This window comes from Xenopus tropicalis, chromosome 8 (genome assembly GCF_000004195.4).
Source record: "Xenopus tropicalis strain Nigerian chromosome 8, UCB_Xtro_10.0, whole genome shotgun sequence".
NCBI lineage: Eukaryota > Metazoa > Chordata > Amphibia > Anura > Pipidae > Xenopus > Xenopus tropicalis.
In genome coordinates, this window is record NC_030684.2 from 128,424,475 (window position 1) to 128,449,287 (window position 24,813).

Here is a 24,813-nt window from a genome sequence, read left to right on the forward strand (position 1 = left end):
TGAACACTGCTCCTGAAAGAAAATTTCCTTGGACCCCATTCAAGTGTGTTGCATCCTTGAAAGCTATCATTATTACTATAAAGATAGGAAAACTTTTGGCTGGTGCAGTCAGTTTAGTATATAAAATATGGCATTTTTAGGTATATTCATTCTTTAAGGTCTCCCTCCTTGGGTCATACAATTCACGGTGCACACAAACGAGCCAAGGCACACATACATGCTAGGCCCCATCAGCCAATGAATGGACAGAGTTCTGCCTTTTGCTTCAACACTACTTCCTGTTACAGTCAGAGCTGCATTACTTCCTGTCAGCTGATCTCTGAGGGAGCACACAGCCCATCACTAAATGGCGGCTCAAGGGAAAGGATGTAAAAGGACAATATTTACTGATATATACATATTACTTTTGGCAAGACTCTAAAATATGTCACTTAACATAATATAAACTATCTGTTGGTTCAGTATTCATTCTGGGTATAAAGGATATATTACTCCATGTTGGCCTGCCTTCTTGGGGAGTCTGGAAAATGTCCTACTTAACTAAAGTTTTTGCTTGTGGCAGTTCCATTCCTCCTGAACAAAAGCCTGGAATTTGGACTTGAGCAGGGAGGCTAACCAACTGAACTGCAGTCCGATGGAAGAGCCCTTTGGGCCTCTTTGTGGCGTGGACCACCGGCAGTAATAAGGTCATCAACATTTATAGAATTATAAGACAACACAATGGGGGGGCTGTGGCAATGCTGAAATGAAGAAAGGTATGTTTCTTGGCAACGGAATGGTGGTTTTATTCAAATCCCGTAGTTCCTCCTTCAGCACAAAAAGTCAACAATAAAGGGCTCAGAACTTTATCCAGTCCCCAAGCCCACTAGAGCAGCGTTTTTCAACCACTGTAGTGTGCCGCGAGATGTTGCCTGGTGTGCCGTAGGCAGGGCACCAATGTACTAGGGGGGCACTGCTCTTGGCACCAATGTACTAGGGGGGCACTGCTGCTGGGCACCAATGTACTAGGGGGCACTGCTCTTGGCACCAATGTACTAGGGGGGCACTGCTGCTGGGCACCAATGTACTAGGGGGGCACAGCTGCTGGGCACCAATGTACTAGGGGGGCACTGCTCTTGGCACCAATGTACTAGGGGGGCACTGCTGCTGGGCACAGAGTTAAATTTTTTAACATTTTCTAATGGTGGTGTGCCTCGTGATTTTTTTCATGAAACAAGTGTGCCTTTGTCCAAAAAAGGTTGAAAAACACTGCACTAGAGACACAAAGTGGACAAACCAGTTTACCCCAGGGGGTCTGGCAAAATCCCTCCCTTTCCCGGATGAAAGTTTTAATTGTCTGGAAAGTGGGAGTAGTTGTGGTTCTTCACAGCCTCTGGGGTTTACCCAGGCTGAGGGCAGGACAACCCTCTTTGGCTCCTCCTTGGACCTGTAGGGAGACTCTCTCCAACTGCTGATTGGATCCCCTACCCCAAGGAGGGCTGTGTACTGCTGGAAGTCTGCAAGGATATTCTCAGGTACTGTTAATTTGTGGGTTGGTTTAAAGAGATTCTGTCAACATTTTTACTTCTAAATTACACTGTTTACATAGCAAATAATTCCCTCTGCCATTTCTTGAACCAACAAATGTATTTTTAGCTTTAATATTGGTGTGTAGGCGCCATCTCAGTGCATTGTGCCTGAGTCTGAGCTTTCAGCCAGCGCTACACATTAGAACTGCTTTCAGCTAACCTATTGTTTCTCCTACTCCCATGTAACTGGAGGAGTCCCAAGCCGGACTTGGATTTCTTACTATTGAGTGCTATTCTGATACCTACTAGGGGGCTGCTATCTTGCTCCCTTCCCATTATTCTGCTGATCGGCTGCTGGGAGGGGGGGGATATCACTCCAACTTGCAGCGCAGCAGTAAAGTGTGACTGAAGTTTATCAGAGCACAGGTCACATGGCTGAAGGCACCTGGGAAAAGAAGAATATGGCTAGCCCCATGTGAAATTTCAAAATAAAATTTCATTTTATGAAAAAAAAAATTTTCAAGTATTCCTTTAAGGTGAACGCTGCCCCGCAGATTGTACCAAGAGAACAGTGTGCTTCTAACCTGTGCCAAGTCTTTAATATGAACTCTGCACTGCTGATCTGTGACCTGCTCAAGCAGGGCTCTGTACAGTTAATTTAGGGACACCACTGGGGGCGCTGTACCACTGGACTATTTGACAGAAGTGGGCTGTACACCTTATTGATTGCAACTGGTTCTTGCTTTTTTTTGTCCCCCCCTAGCCATTCTACCCTGTTTGAACCCCTAAAACAGTGATCCCCAACCAGTGGCTCAGGGGTAACATGTTGCTCCCCAACCCCTTGGATGTTGCTCTCAGTGCCCCCAAACCAGGTAGTTATTTTTGAATTCCTGACTTGGGGGCAAGTTTTGGTTGAATAAAAACAAGATTTACTACCAAATAAAGCCCCTGTAAGCTGATAGGGTGCATAGAGGCTGCCTAATAGCCAATCACAGCCCTTATTTGGCTCCTCCATTAACTTTTATGTTTGTGTTGCTCTCCAAGTCTTTTAACATTTGACTGTGGCTCAAACCTCAAAGAAAGGTTGGGGATCCCTGCCATAAAATAAAGTGTGGAGTGTCGCTGATCTGTGTCAGTTTCCAACATGTAAGATTAGAGGGGGTGATAGAGGCCTCCCTCACAGAGAACATCATAGTGCCGCAGTTAAAAAAAGAGCCTAAAAAACCTATTTTTGGGTCATTTTTACTAATCGTCTTCACCTAAAATAGCCCTTTTTGTCCATGAACTGTGAAAAACCTGCCCCTGGGAGGCTCCCACACCATTAGCCCTTTTAGTGCCATAGGACGTAGATTCTACGTCCTGGGTAGCAAAGGACCAAAGTGCCACAGGACGTAGAATCTACGTCCTACAGCACTATCAGGTTTACAAGCGCTGCGCTGGCTTTTAAAGCAGCGCAGCGCTTGTAAACCCTTCACAACCCCCTAGGCAACGAGCAAAGACAGTCATACTCACCGATCCGGTCCCCCGATCGCGTCGCCAGCCAATGACAGCAGTGGACACGCGATGATGACGTGTCCACTGCTGTCCCTTTAAATAGCGCCGCCTACTGTCGGCTCCTCATTCCTGCTGCGCACTTCGGACCTGATGGAGCTCCCCTGCTGCCTTCCTGCCAGATTGGTCGCCCCTGATCGCCTGCCTGCCTTGGGTAAGCTGAACTACAACTCTCTACCACTGTTTATTTTGCTTATTTCTATCTCAACTGTCTAAAATTTTTTTTTTTTTTCAATTTTTTCTTCTATCTTTGTCATTATTACACTTTTGCACACATACACACTTATTTACAACTTTCCCAAGCACACACAGACACTTACACACACACTTACACTTTTTTTTTTTTTTCTATCTTTCTTTTCTCTTCTTTCTTTCTTTGCTTTCTTTGGCAGTCTTTTTTTTTTTACTAAAACTTTATTTCTGATCTTGCTCTATAATTATCTGATTTATTTGGTTGCATTTTAGTGTTTTTTTGGCATTTTCATAATTGATTTGTTTTTTTATTATTGTATTGTATTGTAACTTTTTTTATTGCTATTGGGTGCTGAATTTGCAGTGACGTTGGTGGATCCAGGGCTCTGACCACCAATTTCATTGCAATTATTGTTCTTCTGTTGGTTTAGGTGGTTTTATTGGATTTTACTGATTTTATGGTGTTTTATCTTTGCATTGTTCTTTATTGTGTGTTTAGTGCCCCAAAAAGGTTGCTTTTGCAGTGACATTGGTGGATCCAGGGCTCTGACCACCGATTTCATCAGGGCTTTTACAAACGACAAAAAAAATTGTGCAAAATTAACTTTTCTATGGAAAAAAACCTCAAAATATACAGAAATTTTTCATAATTTTTTTTTTTTTTTTACATATTTCACCCAAAATACACATCATATCTCCAGAAAAGTTATAAAATTTGGTATGTATGTCGAAGCCCAATTAGTGACGAAAAAAACGATATATAATTTCCCTAGTTTCATGGAGGTTTTCCTACCAAAAAACATTGTTAAAGTGAATGAGTACAAAATGCTTAAAAAACGTCTGGCACTGGGGGGAACCGAAATGACGAATTCGGCTGGCACTTAAAGGGTTAAAATAACCCAAAAACTAAAGCTTATTGTTAATATGTATTTCACCTATTATCTTCTCGTATATCAGACCATAATCTACTCCTACATTGTAAAATATATTGCTCTTAGGCTTAACATAAAACAACAAAAAGGAGCAGCTTGTTTTGGGGTAACAGGAACAGCCGCTTTATTGAAACCATTTGTGGGAAAACCCTGTCAGCACCTAGAACGTTCTACTCCAGAATCAACACCTTGAAGTTAGAACAAATTAACTGTAAATTGTTACTTTTGGGTAATTTCACCCATTGTCTACTTAAAGTGCCCCTGGCTTCCTTCCAAATTGTAAAAAAATATGGCTCATTTGCACTGAAACTCTTCTTTTAAGCCAAATTAATAGAAAAGTATGAATAAAATTCCTTTAAAAAAAAAAAAAAAAAAAAGCCCTTTTTATGTCAAATGTAGGAAAAGATTGACTATTGGACTAGTGCCTTTACCCCTCAAGTAAAAAAGTGACCAAGCCATTAATAGCAGTTAGCATAGGCTTAGTCTTGGCCAAACACTATGACCTAAAGCCCTGGGCAAGTAGGAAAGACTAGTAATCCCAACAGAAAGAATATTTTTTCCCTCGACAAAATAGCCTCATAACTAACACTTGTGAGTAGCCTCCTGTTATCCCAACCCCACTACTGCGCATTACTAACAGCTTGCACTTCTGCACAACTATCACACACATTCACACTGCTCGCCATTCTCGCAATGCCGCTATACGATGCCTCACCCCCTTATATAATGTTAAAGTGACGTCATAATCTCGCGAGATGAGACTTGCGACTTCCGAGAGCTAAAATACAAATGTCAAGGACGCAGCAGAATTTTAAAACCTTGATACGGGAATGCGGCCCGTGTTATAAAAATCGCGACTGCTGGCCGGTATGTTTGCATTTTCTTGCGCAATAAAGGTTTTCGCAGCGCCTTGTCACTATGGCAACTGCCAGTTCCCAATGACTTGTTCCGCCGTGCTTCACCCCGCCCCCAATCTCCTCAGTCATTGGCTGGTGGTACCACACGGCGGTAGCCTTGTGGGCGTGGCTATTGTGTACGTCATCACTATGCGCTATAAAAGTTGCATTCTGCGGGTGGGGAAGCGTGCAGTAAGACGAAAAATACCTATAATATCAATGTTATAAACATTTGTGTAGAAAATGATGATTTCGGCTTTGTTGCTGTAGCGCTACAACGAAGTAGTGTTCCCTCTAGTCTCTTTTCAAATTATATTTTGTCTGCACATTTGGCAAATTCTGTAGGCACAGAAGGAGAAGGGTTGCAATAAGAAAAAAAAAATCTTTGTGTATCGCACTTTGTTGCGTGCAATGGCATTTTTACCAGTCAGGTGGCAACCCTCATTGGGGCCCATGGCTTAGAGGGAACTCTATTTTATTTATAATTGCTGATTTGGCACAGATCAACCTGTAGAGCTGCTTTATTTCCTGTCAGCTGATCTCTGAGGGAGCACACAGCCCATCACTAAATGGCGGCTCAAGGGAAAGGATGTAAAAGGGAAATATGTACTGATATATATATTCCAGTTTGGGGAGATTCTTTAATAGGTCACTTAATATAATATAATCTGTCTATTGGTTAATTTTTCATTCTGGGGGTAAACTTACTTCCATGACTCCCATGTCAGGACTGGAGTTCCCACTAGACTTTAGATTGTTTACTATGTTTATGGCCTGTTCATTATTAAGCCATGTGTGGCCACAACACAGCATACATGCAGCACACACTGTGCAGAACATACAACTGCATTAAAGGAGAAGGAAAGGCTAATAAAGAGTTAATCTCAAGCTGCAGGCATACCGTCGGTTCTCTCAATAGTGCCCTTAAGTCTCCCTATATTTCTCCCGTTCAGATGATCAGAAGCCTCATAGGAAAAAAAAAAACTGAGATTTGTAATGCCTCGCTCCTGCACCAAGACCAGTGTACATGCTCAGTTAGTAAGACTATGAGGAAGCTTCCTGCTGATTGGCGCAGATCCTCATTCCTAAAGCTGGCCATACACGGGTGGCGATATCAGGGAGGCATGTAGGTGAATTCGATCATTTGGCCCTGGGGCCAAACGATCGAATTCTGCACGCGGCAATGGGGCAGTCGGTTCGGGGACTGCATCAACGAGCCGATGCGGTCCCCGATCCGACGGGATTTTCTAACCTGGCCGATCGTTATCTGGCCAATTTCAGGCCAGATATCGGTCGGCCATTCCGCTCGTTTCTGCCCCTACACGGGCCGATAAGCTGCCGAGTCGGTCCAAGGGACCGATATCGGCAGCTTCTATCGGCCGTGTATGGGGACCTTAAGGGGGAGGGAAGTGAGTTCTTAGCATTCTTGAGGGAGGAGGGAGCAGGAGAGAGCTGCGTGTCTGTAGCAGAGGAAAACAGACAAGAAATCCTGTGTTTCTTTTGATAGAGGACTCAGTGCAGCGTTTCTGTGAGTGCTTATGGCTGTATTTACATAGACCTTTCTGATATTAGTTTTTTACCTTTCCTTTTCCTTTAAAGGCCTTACTTAAAATTCAAGACTTAAAAATGAGGGCATGTACCCACATATTTTCCTACCCCTGGTTTATATGCTGCGTGCTGCTGTCATGTATATGGGGTAAACATCAAATGGCAACTGCTGTAACCAAGTTTTTTTATTCAGAGATGGGGGTAGGAATAGTATTTTCACTAATTAGCAACTTACACGAAGTCCTTTTATGTTTTTAGGCTCTTTGAGACCCGAAATTAAACATGTCGAAAGCACCAAACAGCTGACATGGGAAGAGGACAAGGATTCCCCACCTGGTAATGCAGTGCTGACCATGTAGGAAAGTGGCAGCTCTGAGGCACTTTTTTGTAAAGGTAATTGCACGCATATACACTGTTAGCTCATTATGCTGATACGGTGCTCTCCTATTCTGGAAGCATTGCTGTCTAATCTTTTAGATACAGACAGATGGTGCTTAAACATTGCATGGAGCACCTTTGTACAACATTCACAATTCTAACAGTTCACATTAAAAGAACAAGCTTTGCCATATACATAGTTAACAAATAATATGCAGGTGAAGTTATATTCACCTCAGAATCATCCTTCTGCTGATTCTTAACTTCTGCACAGACCCTGTGCTTTGGGAGGGGGTCAGTGACCCCTATAAACCCTACAGTCTTTTTTACTTTATTATATGATGTCATGGATAGTGCTTGCAGTGTACTTAACTCCTATTGGCTGTGTCTCCTGTCAGTCTGACACTGCTTCCTGTGCCTGTGATAGAGTGCTGCAAATCTATCATAACAGTATGTTATATTTATGATTTGCTAAGTCTATTTGCCTATGCCATTTAAAGTGATAAATTAACCAACTTTTCAATTTATGCAACTGGTTAGAGTTCAAAAGCAACCAGTTAATTGGTCCAAAAGTAAAGGCAAAGCCTGGACGTGATGATTTACGCATATAGGAAAGGGATCCCCAAGCTTTTTTTACTCATGAGCCACAGTCAAATGTAAAAAGACTTGAGGAGCAACACAAGCACCATAACAGTTCATGGAGGAGCCAAATAAGGGTTGTGATTGGCTATTAGGCAGCCTCTATGCACACTATCAGCTTACAGGGGCTTTATTTGGTAGTAAATTCTGTTTTATTCAACCAAAACTTGCCCCCAAGTCAGGAATTCAAAAATAACTCCCTGGTTTGGGGGCACTGGGAGCAACATCCAAGGGGTTTGGTGAGAAATATGTTGGCCCCGAGCCACTGGTTGGGGATCACTGATATAGGAAAGTTCTCAGTGTGTCAGGTTCTAAATAGGCCACTCCCATCCCTTCAGAAAACTGATCAGAGAGACAGAATGAGGACTGATTTAAAGGTATAAAAAGTAGCTTTTTCAGTGGCCTTTGTACTTTTTTTATGTAAAATGCTGCAAGCATTGTTGGTGGTTTACTAAAAATTAGACATTGAAGGCAAACAACCCCTTTAAAGGGAACGTTAGCCCAAGTGATACCTTATATTACCAAAAGTATCTGGACACCTACCTGTCCATTATTTAATGAATTTAAACAAAACAAAAAAAGAAGTGGTCCTGCTGCTCCAGGTCCTTAGCTCAGGGAAGCCGACAGGCTATCATAACAAAGTAAAAATAGATGATGAGCACTAAAAGTTAAACCCAGTGTTGGATGACCACAAGTATCTGGACATCTACCTGTCCACTGTCTCTGTTAATTAAAACAAAACAAAACAGAAGGGCACCAAAGCACAAATCTATGTAGAAGACATACCAATTCAAGAAAGCAGTCTGGGTGCTACTGACCTTTAGCTCAGGGAAGCAGAAAGACCATAACAAAGCAAAAATAGGTGATGGGTAATCCAATTTATCCACAAAGGGCACAAAATAGTAGTCAAAATCTCTGTTTATAACATTATCTCTACAACCTTACACATATTGTGCCCAAAAACACACTTAATCATAGTTCCACATTATTTTAATGAAACCAAAAGTATAGTCCATCTTACCTGAAGAAACACAGGTATTTGGCCAGTTGCAGCCAAGAAAAGCAGATGTGGCAATGGGTCGCTGCCTTGCTGGGTTCCTTTTCCTTACTTGCCACCTCCCCTTGCTCCTGGATGAGTTTACTTCTGAGTTTATGACGACCACATTTTTGGTCTGATGATAAAGCTTCCAGTTTTATAGTGAGAAGTGGGTCCAAGTGGGTAGAAATACAAGTCTGTGGGTTTGGTGGAATAGCCCTTTGAGATCTTTAGCCAAGGGTATTAATATGAATATGTTATCTGTTATACCAACCCATATTCTTCTGGGAAGCCTTTTTACTGGATGGTGGAACATTGTTGGATTGCTATACACTACATGAAGGAAGTCATGAGATATATACAAAAACAAAATATACAACAACATATACAAAATGTCAGGTGATGTTGATATCTCTTATACCCAGGCTAGGTTATTCTACTGTTTCTTGGGCATAGCACAAGATGGCTGGAAAAGGCAGAGGTAGCGGTCGGGGCCAACTGACCTTTAATGTAGAAGCTGTTGGAATTACCAGAGGGGAAGCACTGCCGCCACCCACTCTCCAACCTCCCCCGTTGTTCCCGGTAAGTTAAGCTCTATACAGCTTTGGTATTAAAGGAAAAGTAACACTAAAAATTTTTAAGTAAAAAAATCTATTCTACCCTGCTCCAATAATTGCCCTATCCTGCACACCGTTTATTATTTTGAATGCTTTATTAGAAAATACCTGCTAAAACCTGGCTTCCGGTCATTTGAAATAAGGCGATGCAGAAGCAGAATTGATCGATCACAGCCTGACTCCTTTGATCGATCCTTGCCTGACTCCTTCCTATACAGAAGGAAGGCTAGGATTGATCGTCGCGTAGTGGATTCTGCTTCTACATCGCCGTATCGCCTTATTTCAAATGACCGGAAGCCGGGTTTTAGCAGAAATTTTCTAATAAAGCATTCAAAATAATAAATGGTGTGCAGGATAGGGCAATTATTGGAGCAGGGTAGAATAGATTTTTTACTTACTTTCCTTTAAAGTGTACATGCTATGTATAGAAATGTACCAAAATAGGCATGAGTGGGGAACATATTGTAACTAAACCACAACTCCCCATATTTTTGACTGCTGATATGTGTTATTGGAGTCAGCAGACTGAATTTCAGCAAGAAGCAGTGAACTACAGGCTCCTGATCCATATCTTAGCATTTTAGTATCTGTTTTCCCTGTCTGCCCATTGTGCACTGCCTTCTATTGCTTTCTGACTTTTTGCCTGTTGGGTGGCAGGATCAGGGTCTGCATTTTTCATTACAGTGCCCAGTTGCCCACCCCTGTGCCTGCCATCCACCTGTTTGCTACTATGGGCCCTTTACAAGTGAGATACATGTGGCCTTCCCTAAGGTATAATGGCCTTTTAGTTATACTGTTATGTTTATAGAATATACATAGGCTTATTTTTCATTTGTCATGGGTTTAAATGCTACTTACCTGGATAGTATTAGGTCTTTATTCATTTTTTTGTACTAATAGGTTTTATTATTTTTTCCTTACTTTCCTAACTTTTTTCACTTGAAAGAAAACCCAGCCATGCTGTGTGTCAGTAGTGCATTGCATACTCATGCTGGAATCAGACTGGACTTTACCTGTCAGTGACTGACAGTAGGGTGTGTTGTTTACAGCTGGGAAACATGTTAGGTTGCGGAACTCAAAAGAAATTCATGCAGCAACTCTATGTACAACAGTTTTGTTAAACATTCCCTGCAGTTTCTTTTTAAAGGACAAGGAATGGTTAAATTACTGGGGGGGGGGGGGCACTCCCTTCAGTGATTATAATGACTTACCTGATACTCTGGGCCGGTGGTCCATTTAGTATAAAACTGCTCTGCCCTGGGGTACTCTGAGCAAGCACCACAGAACAATCCTCTTCTTTCACTTCTTCATTCCTCAATCACCCAGGGTGCATGTGTGCATGTGTGTGAAAAAGCAAACTTGGCTTTTCACTTTACTGAAGTGAAGAAGAAACAAGATGTAGATAATGCAGTGGTGCTAGGTCTGAAGTACCCCAGGCTGCTGCAGTTTTCTGCTAACAGGAGCACCAGCGTGGGGTATCAGGTAAGTAATTATAATTACTGGGGGGTGCCTAACATTTGGCACCCCCTCTGTGATTTCATCTTTTCTTCTCCATTAAGAGCTATACACTGTGTATATCATCCTACTCTCTTTGTTGTTTTGTTCAGAACCTGGAATACAAACCAGTACCCCTGCAGACAGGGGAGGAGGTGGAATATATGCTGGCGTTGAAACAAGAACTCCGAGGAGCCATGAAGACTCTCCCGTACTTCATCAAGCCCGCTGCTCCCAAGAAAGGTGTGTTTAGCTTGGCTCTATTTGGTTGCCCTAAAAAGCACTATATCATTTATTGTTGCAAGGGCAAGTAAAGCAATAGAATCATATGGGCGTGTGGTTTTTAATGCAAATGCCTGATTTTTTACCAGCCCCCCATGCAGTTTTACTTAATCTCCCCGGTCTACTTCTCATGCATGTCTGTGACTCCCCAGGCACACTACCCCCAGTTATGTTATGTGCATGCCCATGTCGTCTCGCTCACTCTGGGAACTTGCACCCTAGGTTGCTTCACTTCACAGTTGCTCCCCATTGGTTAAGGTGAGGAGTTGGCGTAAACTGGCAGCACTTGAAAGCTGAACATGCTATCCTTAAACATGTAGGAAAATAGAAGGGTAAACAAGAACATGGCTAGCAATACATTTACATTAACTAACAATACAGTAAAATACCTTTGGTTCAGCAGCCCTATAACTGCAATGATCCATGCTTTCGAATTTGTATACAGCAACCTCCCATTCTTGGGGTCTTGTTAGGCCATCTTTTGAGTGTCAGTGGCACTGCACATGCTCAGTGTGCTGTTGGATACTGTAAAGAAGGAAACCTCAGGGGTCGTTGGAAATTATGCTGCAAAAATAAGGTTACATTTGTCATAGCTGATGCTACATGGCTGAATGCAGTGCAGAATGCACAGGTTTTTATGACACGGTCACTTTATGGTAATTTAAAGCAAAAAGCACTGGTCACGTTATTCATTATAGATATTTATCAGTTATAACACACATAGATTGTGATACCCACCGGCACTTTATTTCAATTTCAGAATGAGTGTTGTGATTAAGTTTATCGTAATTATGATACAAAACTCAGGGATAGCTGAGTTTAGATTTTCCTTAAAACCACAAAAAGGGGGTTGTCTTTACTCTGTCACCCTCTGTGGTTACAGAAGTTTTTTAGCATATACAGTAGTAGAGCCCTTTTTCCTTCCCGGGTACTTAAAGGAGAAGAAAAGGCATTTTACTGCCAATAGATGTATGTATGTATATCTTTATTTATAAAGCGCTACTTATGTACGCAGCGCTGTACAGTAGAATACATTAATACAAACAGGGGGTTATTAAGATAATAATAGAAAAATACAAAGTATAACAATAAATACAAGATATAGTTTGCAATAAGTCAAAGACACAAGAGGATGGAGGTCCCTGCCCCGTAGAGCTTACAATCTATATGGGAGGGTAACTAACAGACACAAATAGGCAAATATAAGTGCTGTAGGTCACAGTGGGTGACACTACAATAAAAGTGCCAGTTCCCATATCAGGTGCTGTGCGAGTGCTAGTCACAATAGTGCAAGCTAGAACCATACCTGAGTAAACAGCCCTAGACCCTCCCTCTGTTTGTTTAAGATAGCAGCTGCCATTTTAGCTTGGTCTCAGTAGCTTCTGTGCTGCAGCTGTAGCTGCTGGTAGCTCAGATTACACTGGGTTGGGAGGGGGGAGTGAATTCTTATGGGAGGGGGAAAGAAAAGCAAACTGAGCAGACTCATGCCCGTGCCCTGAAGGATTGTTCTGAGAGCAGGAAGTCTGACACAGAAGAAAATATGTACTGTATATACTCGAGTATAAGCCTAGTTTTTCAGCACCCGAAATGTGCTGAAAAAGTCACCCTCGGCTTATACTCGAGTCGGATGCTGTGGGTCCCTCCAGACTAGCACCCTTTGTCCTTTTTGTGCAAATTAGGCAACCCGCAACCAGACCCTCCAGTGCCCTGGCCCGCACCCAAATTCATCTTCATCTACCAGCCTCACCTGTCCCATTCTGCACTAGGCATGGCACTTTATATTCTATATAAACTATATACAGTTTTGAAGGATTGAGCTAAGGGGTGTAGTACTCTTAAGTTATCATTGTTGATACCATATTGTTTTTGTTGACCCTCTTCTCCACTTACAGAGCTAACTTACTGTTTTTCTTTGAAATAAATATTTAAAAACATAAACCCCACTGATGCCTCAATTAATGTAATTTTATTGGTATTTTTGATTATTGAAACTTAGCAGTAGCGGCTGCATTTCCCACCCTAGGCTTATACTCGAGTCAATACGTTTTTCCAATTTTCTTAGGTAAAATTAGGTACCTCGGCTTATACTCGAGTATATACGGTACACAAACGGAGACAACAAATCCTGTGTTTCTTTCTTGAATACATGGTTATGGGAGATAGCTCTCAGTACAAGTGAGGGAATACAGGGGTAGGGGAGATAGCTCTCAGTACAAGTGAGGGAATACAGGGGTATGGGAGATAGCTCTCAGTACAAGTGAGGGAATACAGGGTTATAGGAGATAGCTCTCAGTACAAGTGAGGGAATACAGGGGTAGGGGAGATAGCTCTCAGTACAAGTGAGGGAATACAGGGGTAGGGGGGATAGCTCTCAGTACAAGTGAGGGAATACAGGGGTAGGGGGGATAGCTCTCAGTACAAGTGAGGGAATACAGGGGTAGGGGAGATAGCTCTCAGTACAAGTGAGGGAATACAGGGGTAGGGGAGATAGCTCTCAGTACAAGTGAGGGAATACAGGGGTATGGGAGATAGCTCTCAGTACAAGTGAGGGAATACAGGGTTATAGGAGATAGCTCTCAGTACAAGTGAGGGAATACAGGGGTAGGGGAGATAGCTCTCAGTACAAGTGAGGGAATACAGGGGTAGGGGAGATAGCTCTCAGTACAAGTGAGGGAATACAGGGGTAGGGGGGATAGCTCTCAGTACAAGTGAGGGAATACAGGGGTAGGGGGGATAGCTCTCAGTACAAGTGAGGGAATACAGGGGTAGGGGGGATAGCTCTCAGTACAAGTGAGGGAATACAGGGGTAGGGGAGATAGCTCTCAGTACAAGTGAGGGAATACAGGGGTAGGGGGGATAGCTCTCAGTACAAGTGAGGGAATACAGGGGTAGGGGAGATAGCTCTCAGTACAAGTGAGGGAATACAGGGGTAGGGGAGATAGCTCTCAGTACAAGTGAGGGAATACAGGGTTATAGGAGATAGCTCTCAGTACAAGTGAGGGAATACAGGGGTAGGGGAGATAGCTCTCAGTACAAGTGAGGGAATACAGGGGTAGGGGGATAGCTCTCAGTACAAGTGAGGGAATACAGGGGTAGGGGGGATAGCTCTCAGTACAAGTGAGGGAATACAGGGGTAGGGGGGGATAGCTCTTAGTTCAAGTGAGGGAATACAGGGGTAGGGGAGATAGCTCTCAGTACAAGTGAGGGAATACAGGGGTAGGGGAGATAGCTCTCAGTACAAGTGAGGGAATACAGGGGTAGGGGAGATAGCTCTCAGTACAAGTGAGGGAATACAGGGTTATGGGAGATAGCTCTCAGTACAAGTGAGGGAATACAGGGGTAGGGGAGATAGCTCTCAGTACAAGTGAGGGAATACAGGGGTAGGGGAGATAGCTCTCAGTACAAGTGAGGGAATACAGGGGTAGGGGAGATAGCTCTCAGTACAAGTGAGGGAATACAGGGGTAGGGGGGATAGCTCTCAGTACAAGTGAGGGAATACAGGGTTATGGGAGATAGCTCTCAGTACAAGTGAGGGAATACAGGGGTAGGGGAGATAGCTCTCAGTACAAGTGAGGGAATACAGAGTTATAGGAGATAGCTCTCAGTACAAGTGAGGGAATACAGGGGTAGGGGAGATAGCTCTCAGTACAAGTGAGGGAATACAGGGGTAGGGGGGATAGCTCTCAGTACAAGTGAGGGAATACAGGGGTAGGGGGGATAGCTCTCAGTACAAGTGAGGGAATACAGGGGTAGGGGGGGATAGCTCTTAGTTCAAGTGAGGGAATACAGGGGTAGGGGAGATAGCTCTCAGTACAAGTGAGGGAATACAGGGGTAGGGGAGATAGCTCTCAGTACAAGTGAGGGAATACAGGGGTAGGGGAGTAAGCTCTCAGTACAAGTGAGGGAATACAGGGGTAGGGGAGATAGCTCTCAGTACAAGTGAGGGAATACAGGGGTATGGGAGATAGCTCTCAGTACAAGTGAGGGAATACAGGGGTATGGGGGATAGCTCTCAGTACAAGTGAGGGAATACAGGGGTATGGGAGATAGCTCTCAGTACAAGTGAGGGAATACAGGGGTAGGGGAGATAGCTCTCAGTACAAGTGAGGGAATACAGGGGTATGGGAGATAGCTCTCAGTACAAGTGAGGGAATACAGGGGTATGGGAGATAGCTCTCAGTACAAGTGAGGGAATACAGGGGTGGGGGGGATAGCTCTCAGTACAAGTGAGGGAATACAGGGGTAGGGGGGATAGCTCTCAGTACAAGTGAGGGAATACAGGGGTAGGGGAGATAGCTCTCAGTACAAGTGAGGGAATACAGGGGTATGGGAGATAGCTCTCAGTACAAGTGAGGGAATACAGGGGTAGGGGAGATAGCTCTCAGTACAAGTGAGGGAATACAGGGGTAGGGGAGATAGCTCTTAGTACTAGTGAGGGAATACAGGGGTAGGGGGGATAGCTCTCAGTACAAGTGAGGGAATACAGGGGTATGGGAGATAGCTCTCAGTACAAGTGAGGGAATACAGGGGTAGGGGGGATAGCTCTCAGTACAAGTGAGGGAATACAGGGGTAGGGGAGATAGCTCTCAGTACAAGTGAGGGAATACAGGGGTAGGGGGGATAGCTCTCAGTACAAGTGAGGGAATACAGGGGTAGGGGGGATAGCTCTCAGTACAAGTGAGGGAATACAGGGGTAGGGGGGATAGCTCTCAGTACAAGTGAGGGAATACAGGGGTAGGGGGGATAGCTCTCAGTACAAGTGAGGGAATACAGGGGTAGGGGGGGATAGCTCTCAGTACAAGTGAGGGAATACAGGGGTAGGGGGGATAGCTCTCAGTACAAGTGAGGGAATACAGGGGTAGGGGGGATAGCTCTCAGTACAAGTGAGGGAATACAGGGGTAGGGGAGATAGCTCTCAGTACAAGTGAGGGAATACAGGGGTAGGGGAGATAGCTCTCAGTACAAGTGAGGGAATACAGGGGTAGGGGGGATAGCTCTCAGTACAAGTGAGGGAATACAGGGGTAGGGGAGATAGCTCTCAGTACAAGTGAGGGAATACAGGGGTAGGGGAGATAGCTCTCAGTACAAGTGAGGGAATACAGGGGTAGGGGAGATAGCTCTCAGTACAAGTGAGGGAATACAGGGGTAGGGGAGATAGCTCTCAGTACAAGTGAGGGAATACAGGGGTAGGGGAGATAGCTCTCAGTACAAGTGAGGGAATACAGGGGTAGGGGAGATAGCTCTCAGTACAAGTGAGGGAATACAGGGGTAGGGGGGATAGCTCTCAGTACAAGTGAGGGAATACAGGGGTAGGGGGATAGCTCTCAGTACAAGTGAGGGAATACAGGGGTAGGGGAGATAGCTCTCAGTACAAGTGAGGGAATACAGGGGTAGGGGAGATAGCTCTCAGTACAAGTGAGGGAATACAGGGGTAGGGGGGATAGCTCTCAGTACAAGTGAGGGAATACAGGGTTATGGGAGATAGCTCTCAGTACAAGTGAGGGAATACAGGGTTATGGGAGATAGCTCTTAGTAAAAGTTGATCCAGGGACTGGTCCGATTGCCATCTTGGAGTCAGGAAGGATTTTTTTCCCTCTGAGGCAAATTAGAGAGGCTTCAGATGGGGTTTTTTGCCTTCCTCTGGATCAACTAGAAGTTAGGCAGGTTATATATAGGCATTATGGTTGAATGTATGTCTTTTTTCAACCTAACTTACTATGTTACATGCAGTGCTTTGATCACAAACAGTATGTAAGAATCATGATTTCTGCCATTTTTACCTTAAAGCGGTGGTTCACCTTTAAGTTCACTTTTAGTATGTTGTAGAATGTCTTATTCCTAGCAACTTTGCAATTGGTCTTCATTATTTATTTCTTCATTTCTTTCATTTTTGCTTTCCAATTATTTACCTTCCTCTCGTACAGCTTTCAAATGGGGGTCACTAACCCTGGCAGTCAAAACACTATTCCAATTTTATTATTGTTACTTTTTATTCCTGATCTTTACATTCATATCCTGTCCTATTCATATTCCAGTCTCTCATTTAAACCGCTGCCTGGTTGCTAAGGTAGACCAGACCCTAGCAACCAGATAGCTGTCGAAGTTCCAAAGTGGAGAGCTAAATTACTGAAAGACTGCAAGAAATAAAAAAAATGGAAACCAATTGCAAATTGTCTCAGAATATCCATGCCTTTGCCATAATAAAAGTGAATTGGAGAGTGAACAACCCCTTAAATATTTATCTTTACAGTTAATGTTAACATGTTGTGGGTATTAGCATTGGGGAATATTATTTCCTTCAATACATTGAAACACATATCTTACCTTCTATTATGTAATCTATCTGTATATTACTGTATTCTTAATTACCGTACAGTTATAAAATAAACCTATCCCAATATACAATTGTTACAATGCTAAACACATGGCGGTTGGTGTTGTTGTGCCTTTGCTTCTCCCATACCAGCCATCATGTCCCCCCCCCCACCGCTCATTCTAGCTAGAGATGGAATGGCTTCGGAGGCTGATTACCCTGTGGCAGAGATTAATTAGCTTAGACCCCCTCAGCACCATCTGTCGGCACAATTATTGCTGTGTAGTGTGAGGCCGCTGCACAGTCACATCCAGCTGGGAAGGGAACAGGCAGACGAGGCTGCTGGGAGACGTAGTTTGCACATGTGAGATCCCAGTTGTCCCTAGGGTAATAAAGGTATTATGACATTTAACCCCTTCTAGTTCCCTGAAACATAGCATGGTAATAAAATCTGATTTTGGGCCAGCACATTGACATTTGATTAGCAGGCACTGAAAATGTCATCAGGGGCTCCGTTCACTGACGCAACCTGCAGCCCCGTTTTGGTAGCGAGCTGACTGCCTTTTGCGTCCTCTCCTCAATCCTTATTGATTTAGCTGGGCAGTGACGCATGCAGGGCCTGCTATTTATATCTGCTTTCTTTCCCTCAGATGTGGAACGCTACTCTGATAAATATCAGACGTCTGGACCTGTTGACAATGCTATTGACTGGCAACCCGGTAAGCACTCTCAGTACCTTCTGGCGCATCCACCTCAACCGACTGCGCCAGGGTGCTTTTACGCAAACTACTAAAAAAAATTAAAAAAAAAAATCATATTTTCTCATGCCCATTAAATCTTACATCCTTGCACAGGGACAATACCTTCTTCATGTGCCATAGGCCCTAGTATAGGAGAAGATAATGATATTATTTGAATGTTAAAGGGGAACTTCACCCCAAAACTGGTTTTTATTGCATACTAAAAGAATATTCTGCTCAGGATGCTGAGAACTGTATTTTACAACAGTTGCGCAGCTGCAAATTGACAACTGAAAGTGACTCCTTTATTTAATTTTTATTTATAGCTTCAATAATTTACCCCCTCCAGGTACAGTGAGCTTCTACTCCAACTCAGGAAACCTACTGACTGTGCTTATTCTATTAAACTATTATTCCCAACTGAAAAGCATTTCCCTGCAGGGCAGTGAGCAGAGTTTGACCAATAAGCATAGAAAAGAAGCTATATATATATATATATATATATGTATATATATATATATACACAAGACCCGGAAGGACCAGCACTCCTCAGTTACATCAAATCTTCTGAAAAGAGTTTAACTGTTACAGTGCAGACTCTTATTGAACATAAATATATATATATATATATATATATTTAATGCAAAAAATAGCTGCACTCACTTACTGGAGAGAATGCCTGGGTGCACACCGCAAAGGAAAAAATATATATAAAGCAGGGCACTCACAGGACTTAAAAGTATGGTGAAAAAGAAATAAAGTTTATTTTTTATTCCTAATATCCTAATAATAAACAGTAGTAGGCCATATTGAAACAGAGAAGGTACATTAGATCAAACAAACAGAAATAGTGGAGAGAAATAAGGAAAAAGTTATGTGACAACCTGTATCGCCGAACTGCAACTCCCCAGGAATACGATCATTAACGCTTAGAAGCTATAGATGGACAAGTCCTTAATTGGTCAGATTGAACCTTCCTACTATATCTGCCCAATTAAAGATGTGTGTATCTATACCTTCTAAGCGGTAATGATCGGTATTCCTGGGGAGTTGTAGTTCAGCGATATTTCTCTTCACTATTTCTGTTTGTTTATTTTATCCAACTGTACCCATCTGCTTCAAACTTCTGTCATGTTTTATGTGTCCTTTGAAAATTATTCTAAAGAATAATTTTATTTATTTAATAAAAAGCTATCATTACTTATATCCACAATTACACCTGCAGATTGGAGGCTGCTGCCACGGGAGCTGAAAATAAAAGTCAGGAAGCCGCAGAAAGACAGTGAGTATTTGTGGCATGGTTGCGCAGTTGCTAAGGGTGAATGTGGCCTGCATGCCTAAACTAACTAATCCCTAGAATGAAAACTGCATGCATTCCTAGGCTGAACAATCCCTAGGCTGAATGTGCCAAGCATGAATGTAAATCGCCAGTGGGATGGTATACGTATTGCTTTCTGAAGTCGCCCAAAGTTTCAATGCGAGGCAACTTTGGGCGACCGAAGCTGTGCATATACCATCCCACCGGTGATTTATGTTCTTGCCAGTGGGGTGGCATGTCGGGGAGATTAGTCGCCCGCAGTAGTGAAGATTTAGCGCAACTAATCACCCCGTGTGCCACTGCCCTAAAGGTGGCCATACACGTGGCGATCTGACGATGTTTCGTACGACCATTGGTCGCACGAAACATCGTAAGATCCGCCACACACCATTCAGGGCTGAATCGGCAGGTAAGGAGGTAGAAACAATAGGATTTCTACCTCCTTCTGCCGATTCAGATCTGAAGGGAGAATTTTGGTCAGGCGCCTTCTATGGCGCCCGATCAAAATTTTCCAACTGGTCCGATCGGCGAGTCGTCCGATATCGGCAGGTTCCTGCGATATCGGTCGACTCGCCGACATACCATACACGCACCGATTATCGTACGAAACGAGGTTTCGTACGATAATATCGGTGCGTGTACGGCCACCTTTAGGGTGAAGACACACAGAGCTACTAGTAGCAGCTCCTTATCACGGCTACTAAAATAGACAGTGCTGATCATTTACTGATAATTGTCTCTACTTGTGTTTTAGCAGAGGCATTTCTCAGTACTGTCTATGACAGGGGGGTTTCTGGCATTTAGTAGCCATGACAAGTAGCAACTACTGAGTAGCTCCATGTGTCTTTGCCCTTAATAATGCTTAGGCTGAATACTACATGCATGCTTAAACTGAATGGCCCCTAGGCTAAGGGTGAAGACACACAGAGCTACTAGTAGCAGCTACTTGTCATGGCTACTAAAAAAGACAATGATGATCATTTACTGATCATTTTCTCTACATGTGTTTTAGCAGAGGCAATTCTCAGTATTGTCTATGGCAGGGTACTTATGGCGTTTAATAGCCTTCAAAAAGTAGCTGCTACTAGTAGCCCAGTGTGTCTTCACCCTTAGGGCTCTGGTACACGGGGAGATTAGTCACCCGCGGCAAAACTCCCTGCTCGCGGGCGACTAATCTCCCCGTGTACCAGAGCCCTTAATGTGCCATGCATGCCTATACTGAATGATCACAAGGCTGGGCTGAGCCACAGCAATAGCATATAGCAATGCTTTGAAACCACATACCTTTAATGCTGCTTCTTCAATTCTCTGGCCCACAGTGCAGTGTTTAATGTCTTTGGGGCAGAAAGCTTCTGTAATTTTATAATTAAGCGTATAGGAGCAGAAAAAATTTTTTTTTGTGGGTATCTGCCATACTGCTTACTCAGTCCATGTTAAATAGGGTCCCCAGATTGCTGATAAAAAGTGGAAGTATGCTTGTTTGGCTCAACTAAGCAATAACTATAGATCAGAAAAAAAGAACTTTAGTGTTTAAATCTTTCCATATTCATAATAAGTCTTTATAAATATATCTTAGACCTCCATACCTCTGTATGGTTTTAACATATTTTGTTTCTTTTTTTATAGTACCCACCTGTACTGTTTCCCTGCTCCCATTATCCTTGCCCTAGCAGGAAGCATTCCCCCCTGCCTTTAAGTCTATTCAGACCTAAATGAATTAACTTGTCTTCTCAGCAGCCCTTCGGATAGGAACTCCCCCGGGGAGTCCTTTGTATTGATTGACATTTAATATATTTGTAGAAAGTAAACACATCCTTTGGTGGGGGGAAGTGAGTGAGCCGGTGTCTCCCTATGTTATAATGCATCGTGTTTATCAACCACAGAATAATATTCCTGTGCATGTGTCATGTGGCTCCCTATTTGTTAGCTCCTGCCTATCAGCAGGCAGATTTTTGCCAAAGACAGCTAAAAAAACATTCTGAAACCATAAGATAGAGTAAAATGGTTTAAGCCAGCAATATTAGATAAAATGGTTTGAACCACTCTATTATCATAGGGTGAGAAACTAGCCCCTGGCATTTCAAGTACAGAGAGGCCCAAACAGCCCCCCAGCAGCCCAATAAATAGTGACTGTCTAGGGCATCTTATAGCAGCCCCTCTGGCATTTGCCAAAACCCACAGATTGCCAGTCCGGGTCTAAAGAGCATAATAATCCCAACTGAAGTCTCTCTGTAAGATTACAGTGCCCCCCCCCCCTTACTAACCCAAATCAAGATGGGGTGGCTGCTCCCTCTGCTGGCTGTTTCAATAAACTCACCTTGATTCAACGGCCCCTTTTATAGCATTATTATTATTATTAACATTTATTTATAAAGTGCCAACATATTCCGCAGCGCTGTACAATAAGTGGGTTTCATACATTGGACATACAGAGTAACATATAAAGCAATCAATAACCGATACAAGAGGTGAAGTGAGCCCTGCCCAAAAGAGCTTACAATCTACATTATTATTATTATTAACATTTATTTATAAAGCACCAACATATTCCGCAGCGCTGTACAATAAGTGGGTTTCATACATTGGGCATACAGAGTAATATATAAAGCAATCAATAACCGATACAAGAGGTGAAGAGAGCCCTGCCCAAAAGAGCTTACATATTTTGTGAGTATGTTGCACTCCACTTATTTCTGCACTACAATTGGCAGTAAGAGCATCACTATGATATTTCAGAGGCCGATTTCTTGTTCCTTCCTAGGAATCTATTTCGTAATGTAAAACATAAAATACAAAAACAGTTAACTCGGCATGCAAGAAAGTCCTTATTCCAAGCCAAAAGCAGAGTAGCTGACATTACATGTATGGGGACTTCCCTAGTGGCGGTACTGAAGGTTACATCGTTCTTTTTCTTTTTGTGTTCCAGAGTCCGCCGTTGTCCTCCCCAAACACAAGCAAAGAGTTCCTCTGGATAAGGAGGAGATCATTAAAAAACTAGAGGTAAGTTTTCTCTGATACTAAGGAGCTGTAATAAAGCTAATTTAGTAATCCTGACCACTGGCGCCGCACTCTTTAAGGTGACAGTTGGGGCTAAAATAGAGCCTGCACTCTGGTTGGGGGAAACAATAGCTTTTTTTTTTTTATTAAATAGAGCCCCCGTTATTGCTAGGCTGCCTGCTGGTGGGAAGGAGGTCCTGGAGCGGGCAGCCATGTTGTTTGCCAGGCACGCGCATAATGAACCAGTTTCCCCGTTTACTCATTATGCGCATGTGCCCGATGTAGAAGTGGTGGATGCCATTCACCCTCCTACATTACAACATGGTTGCCTCATGTCACAACATGGCAGTCCTCCTGGTGCAGGTGGCCTAGCACTGGCGGGGCTATTTTTTTTTTTTTTTTTTTAAAAAGCTATTGTTTCCCCCAACTGGAGTTTGGGCTCTATTTGCCCACACCTCTGGTGGGGAAAACAATTTGAGGGTGATAGGTGCCTTTTAATGTCTATACTTTGTTCCTTGCACAGAGCAGTCCTGTATTGCTCCAGGCTGATGCCACAAGGGGCAAGTTCTTAGCCTGTGGAAAAACGTAGGCCAAGAATCAGCCCCTATGCTGGCATCAGCTGTCATTGTCTGCACCCGAAAACATTGAATTAGCCTGGGTGTAGACACACGTGGCGTATATTGGCTCTGAAATGCAAAGTCTTGTGTTTCTTTACCGCTTTGTGCCTGCGCCTACGCTGATTCACGGGTTCCAGGGGCAGGCAAAGAAGAAGGCTAATAGCAGCATCGGTACTGATTCTAAGCTGCGCTTTTCCGCAGACCATGAATTAACCCGTGTGGCATCAGCTGTATAGTGGGGATTTTAGACAGAACCTGATTTGTGTTACAAAGCAAAGAGCAAGATCAATTACCCTTTATCTAAAGGTTTTACTTCTATTAACCTGTTGTCTGGGAAGGCCTTTGTCTAATTAAATCATTAAATTAGAGGCAGAACAAACTAAGCCTCTGAATATTTCGGGCAGGGGTTCCCAAACTTTTATATGTATGAGCCACATTCAACTGGAAAAAGTTTTGGGGAGCAACACAAACATGAAAAAAGTTCTGGGGGTGCAAAAAAGAGCTATGGTTGGCTGTTTGGTAGCCCCTGTGTGGAGCCTACAGCTCTGTTTGGCAGTACCCCTGTTTTTATGCAACCAAAACTTGCCTCCAGGTCAGGAATTCAAAAATAAGCACCTGTTTGGAGGCCACTGGGAGCAACATCCAAGGGGTTGGGGAGCAACATGTTCCTCTTGAGCCTCTGGTTGGCGATCACTGGTTTAAGGCAATGATGTGCAGAATGTTTTGCTGCCTTCATTAAATTGCTGCCAAGTTAATCATGGGGGAAAAAACAGTAACAATTTCCTCCATGCTCTTGTATAAAAATGACCTCCAATCACAGGTGTAATCACAAGTGAACCCAAGGATCCCCTGCCCATTGTCCTCTCAAGGTTGTTTAAATCACCAATCATGGTAAGATTGTTTCACCCCACTGGAGTATGTAGTCTAATAGAGCTGGCATTTAGGTTGGGAGAAACAGTAGTGCCGGGAGATGTTCCTAGCAACTGCCTGCATCGGGAGGGAGCTCCCAGTATGGGCTGCCATTTTTGGGCAGACACATGGGCATTATGGGTGATTCTCCTGGCTCAATATGTGAATGTGTCTGACATAAGATTAGGGGATTCTTTCCCCGCTCCTACATCACACTCTTTACTATACACTTGCTTAGAACCCTAACATGGCAAGCCAGTAGCTCCCTCCCAGTGCAGGCTGCATAACACTTGCTGGCCCAAATAGTATTGTTTCCCCCAACTGAAGTGCAGGCTCTATTAGACCTCACCTCCATTAGGTGATTTTGGGGCTGCTGCCGCCCCCTTTCTACCACTCCGCGCTTACAACTTCAGTGTCAGGGCGGGCCCAGAGAGGGCGGCATCACTAGTGCAGAGAGTACTCATTTAAAAAGCAAAAGTTCAGCTCTTGATGTTACCAGAGGTGGCAGTTAGTGGCCCTGAGCTGGAGGACAATGCTGTGTGGGGAGGAGACAAAACCCTAGGATTTACCCCCTACACTTGCATGACAGTGAGCCCATGCTTGCTATTTTACTATGACCGGTCCCCTTAAAAATGAATATGATGACAGTATCCCTTTTAATTAGGGATGCACTGAGCCCAGTTTTTTGGGTTCAGCCGAACCCTCGAATCCATTTTAAGGGATTTGGAAGGGTTAAATGTTGGTGAAAAATGTTCCACTTCCATGTTCATGCAGCGACATTTAACCCTTCCAAATCCTAATTAGCATGTGCCGACGTTTTCGGCAGGGTTCAGATTCAGCCGAATC

General features: G+C 43.5%; 1 protein-coding gene across 4 annotated transcripts in view; it reads left to right on the plus strand.

Moving 5' to 3' along the window:
• Positions 1-1,428: 1,428 nt before the first annotated feature.
• polr3gl (polymerase (RNA) III (DNA directed) polypeptide G (32kD)-like) overlaps positions 1,429-24,813 on the plus strand; it is a 28,708-nt gene continuing 5,323 nt past the window's right edge. The window contains exons 1-7 of one of the 4 annotated variants that reach the window (XM_012967921.3): positions 1,429-1,514; positions 6,886-7,020; positions 9,106-9,262; positions 10,905-11,034; positions 18,037-18,105; positions 19,352-19,408; positions 22,371-22,444. In XM_012967921.3, coding sequence (XP_012823375.1) covers positions 9,143-9,262; positions 10,905-11,034; positions 18,037-18,105; positions 19,352-19,408; positions 22,371-22,444 — 450 coding nt within the window. In that variant the 5' untranslated portion in view covers positions 1,429-1,514; positions 6,886-7,020; positions 9,106-9,142. 4 annotated transcript variants of the gene reach the window in all.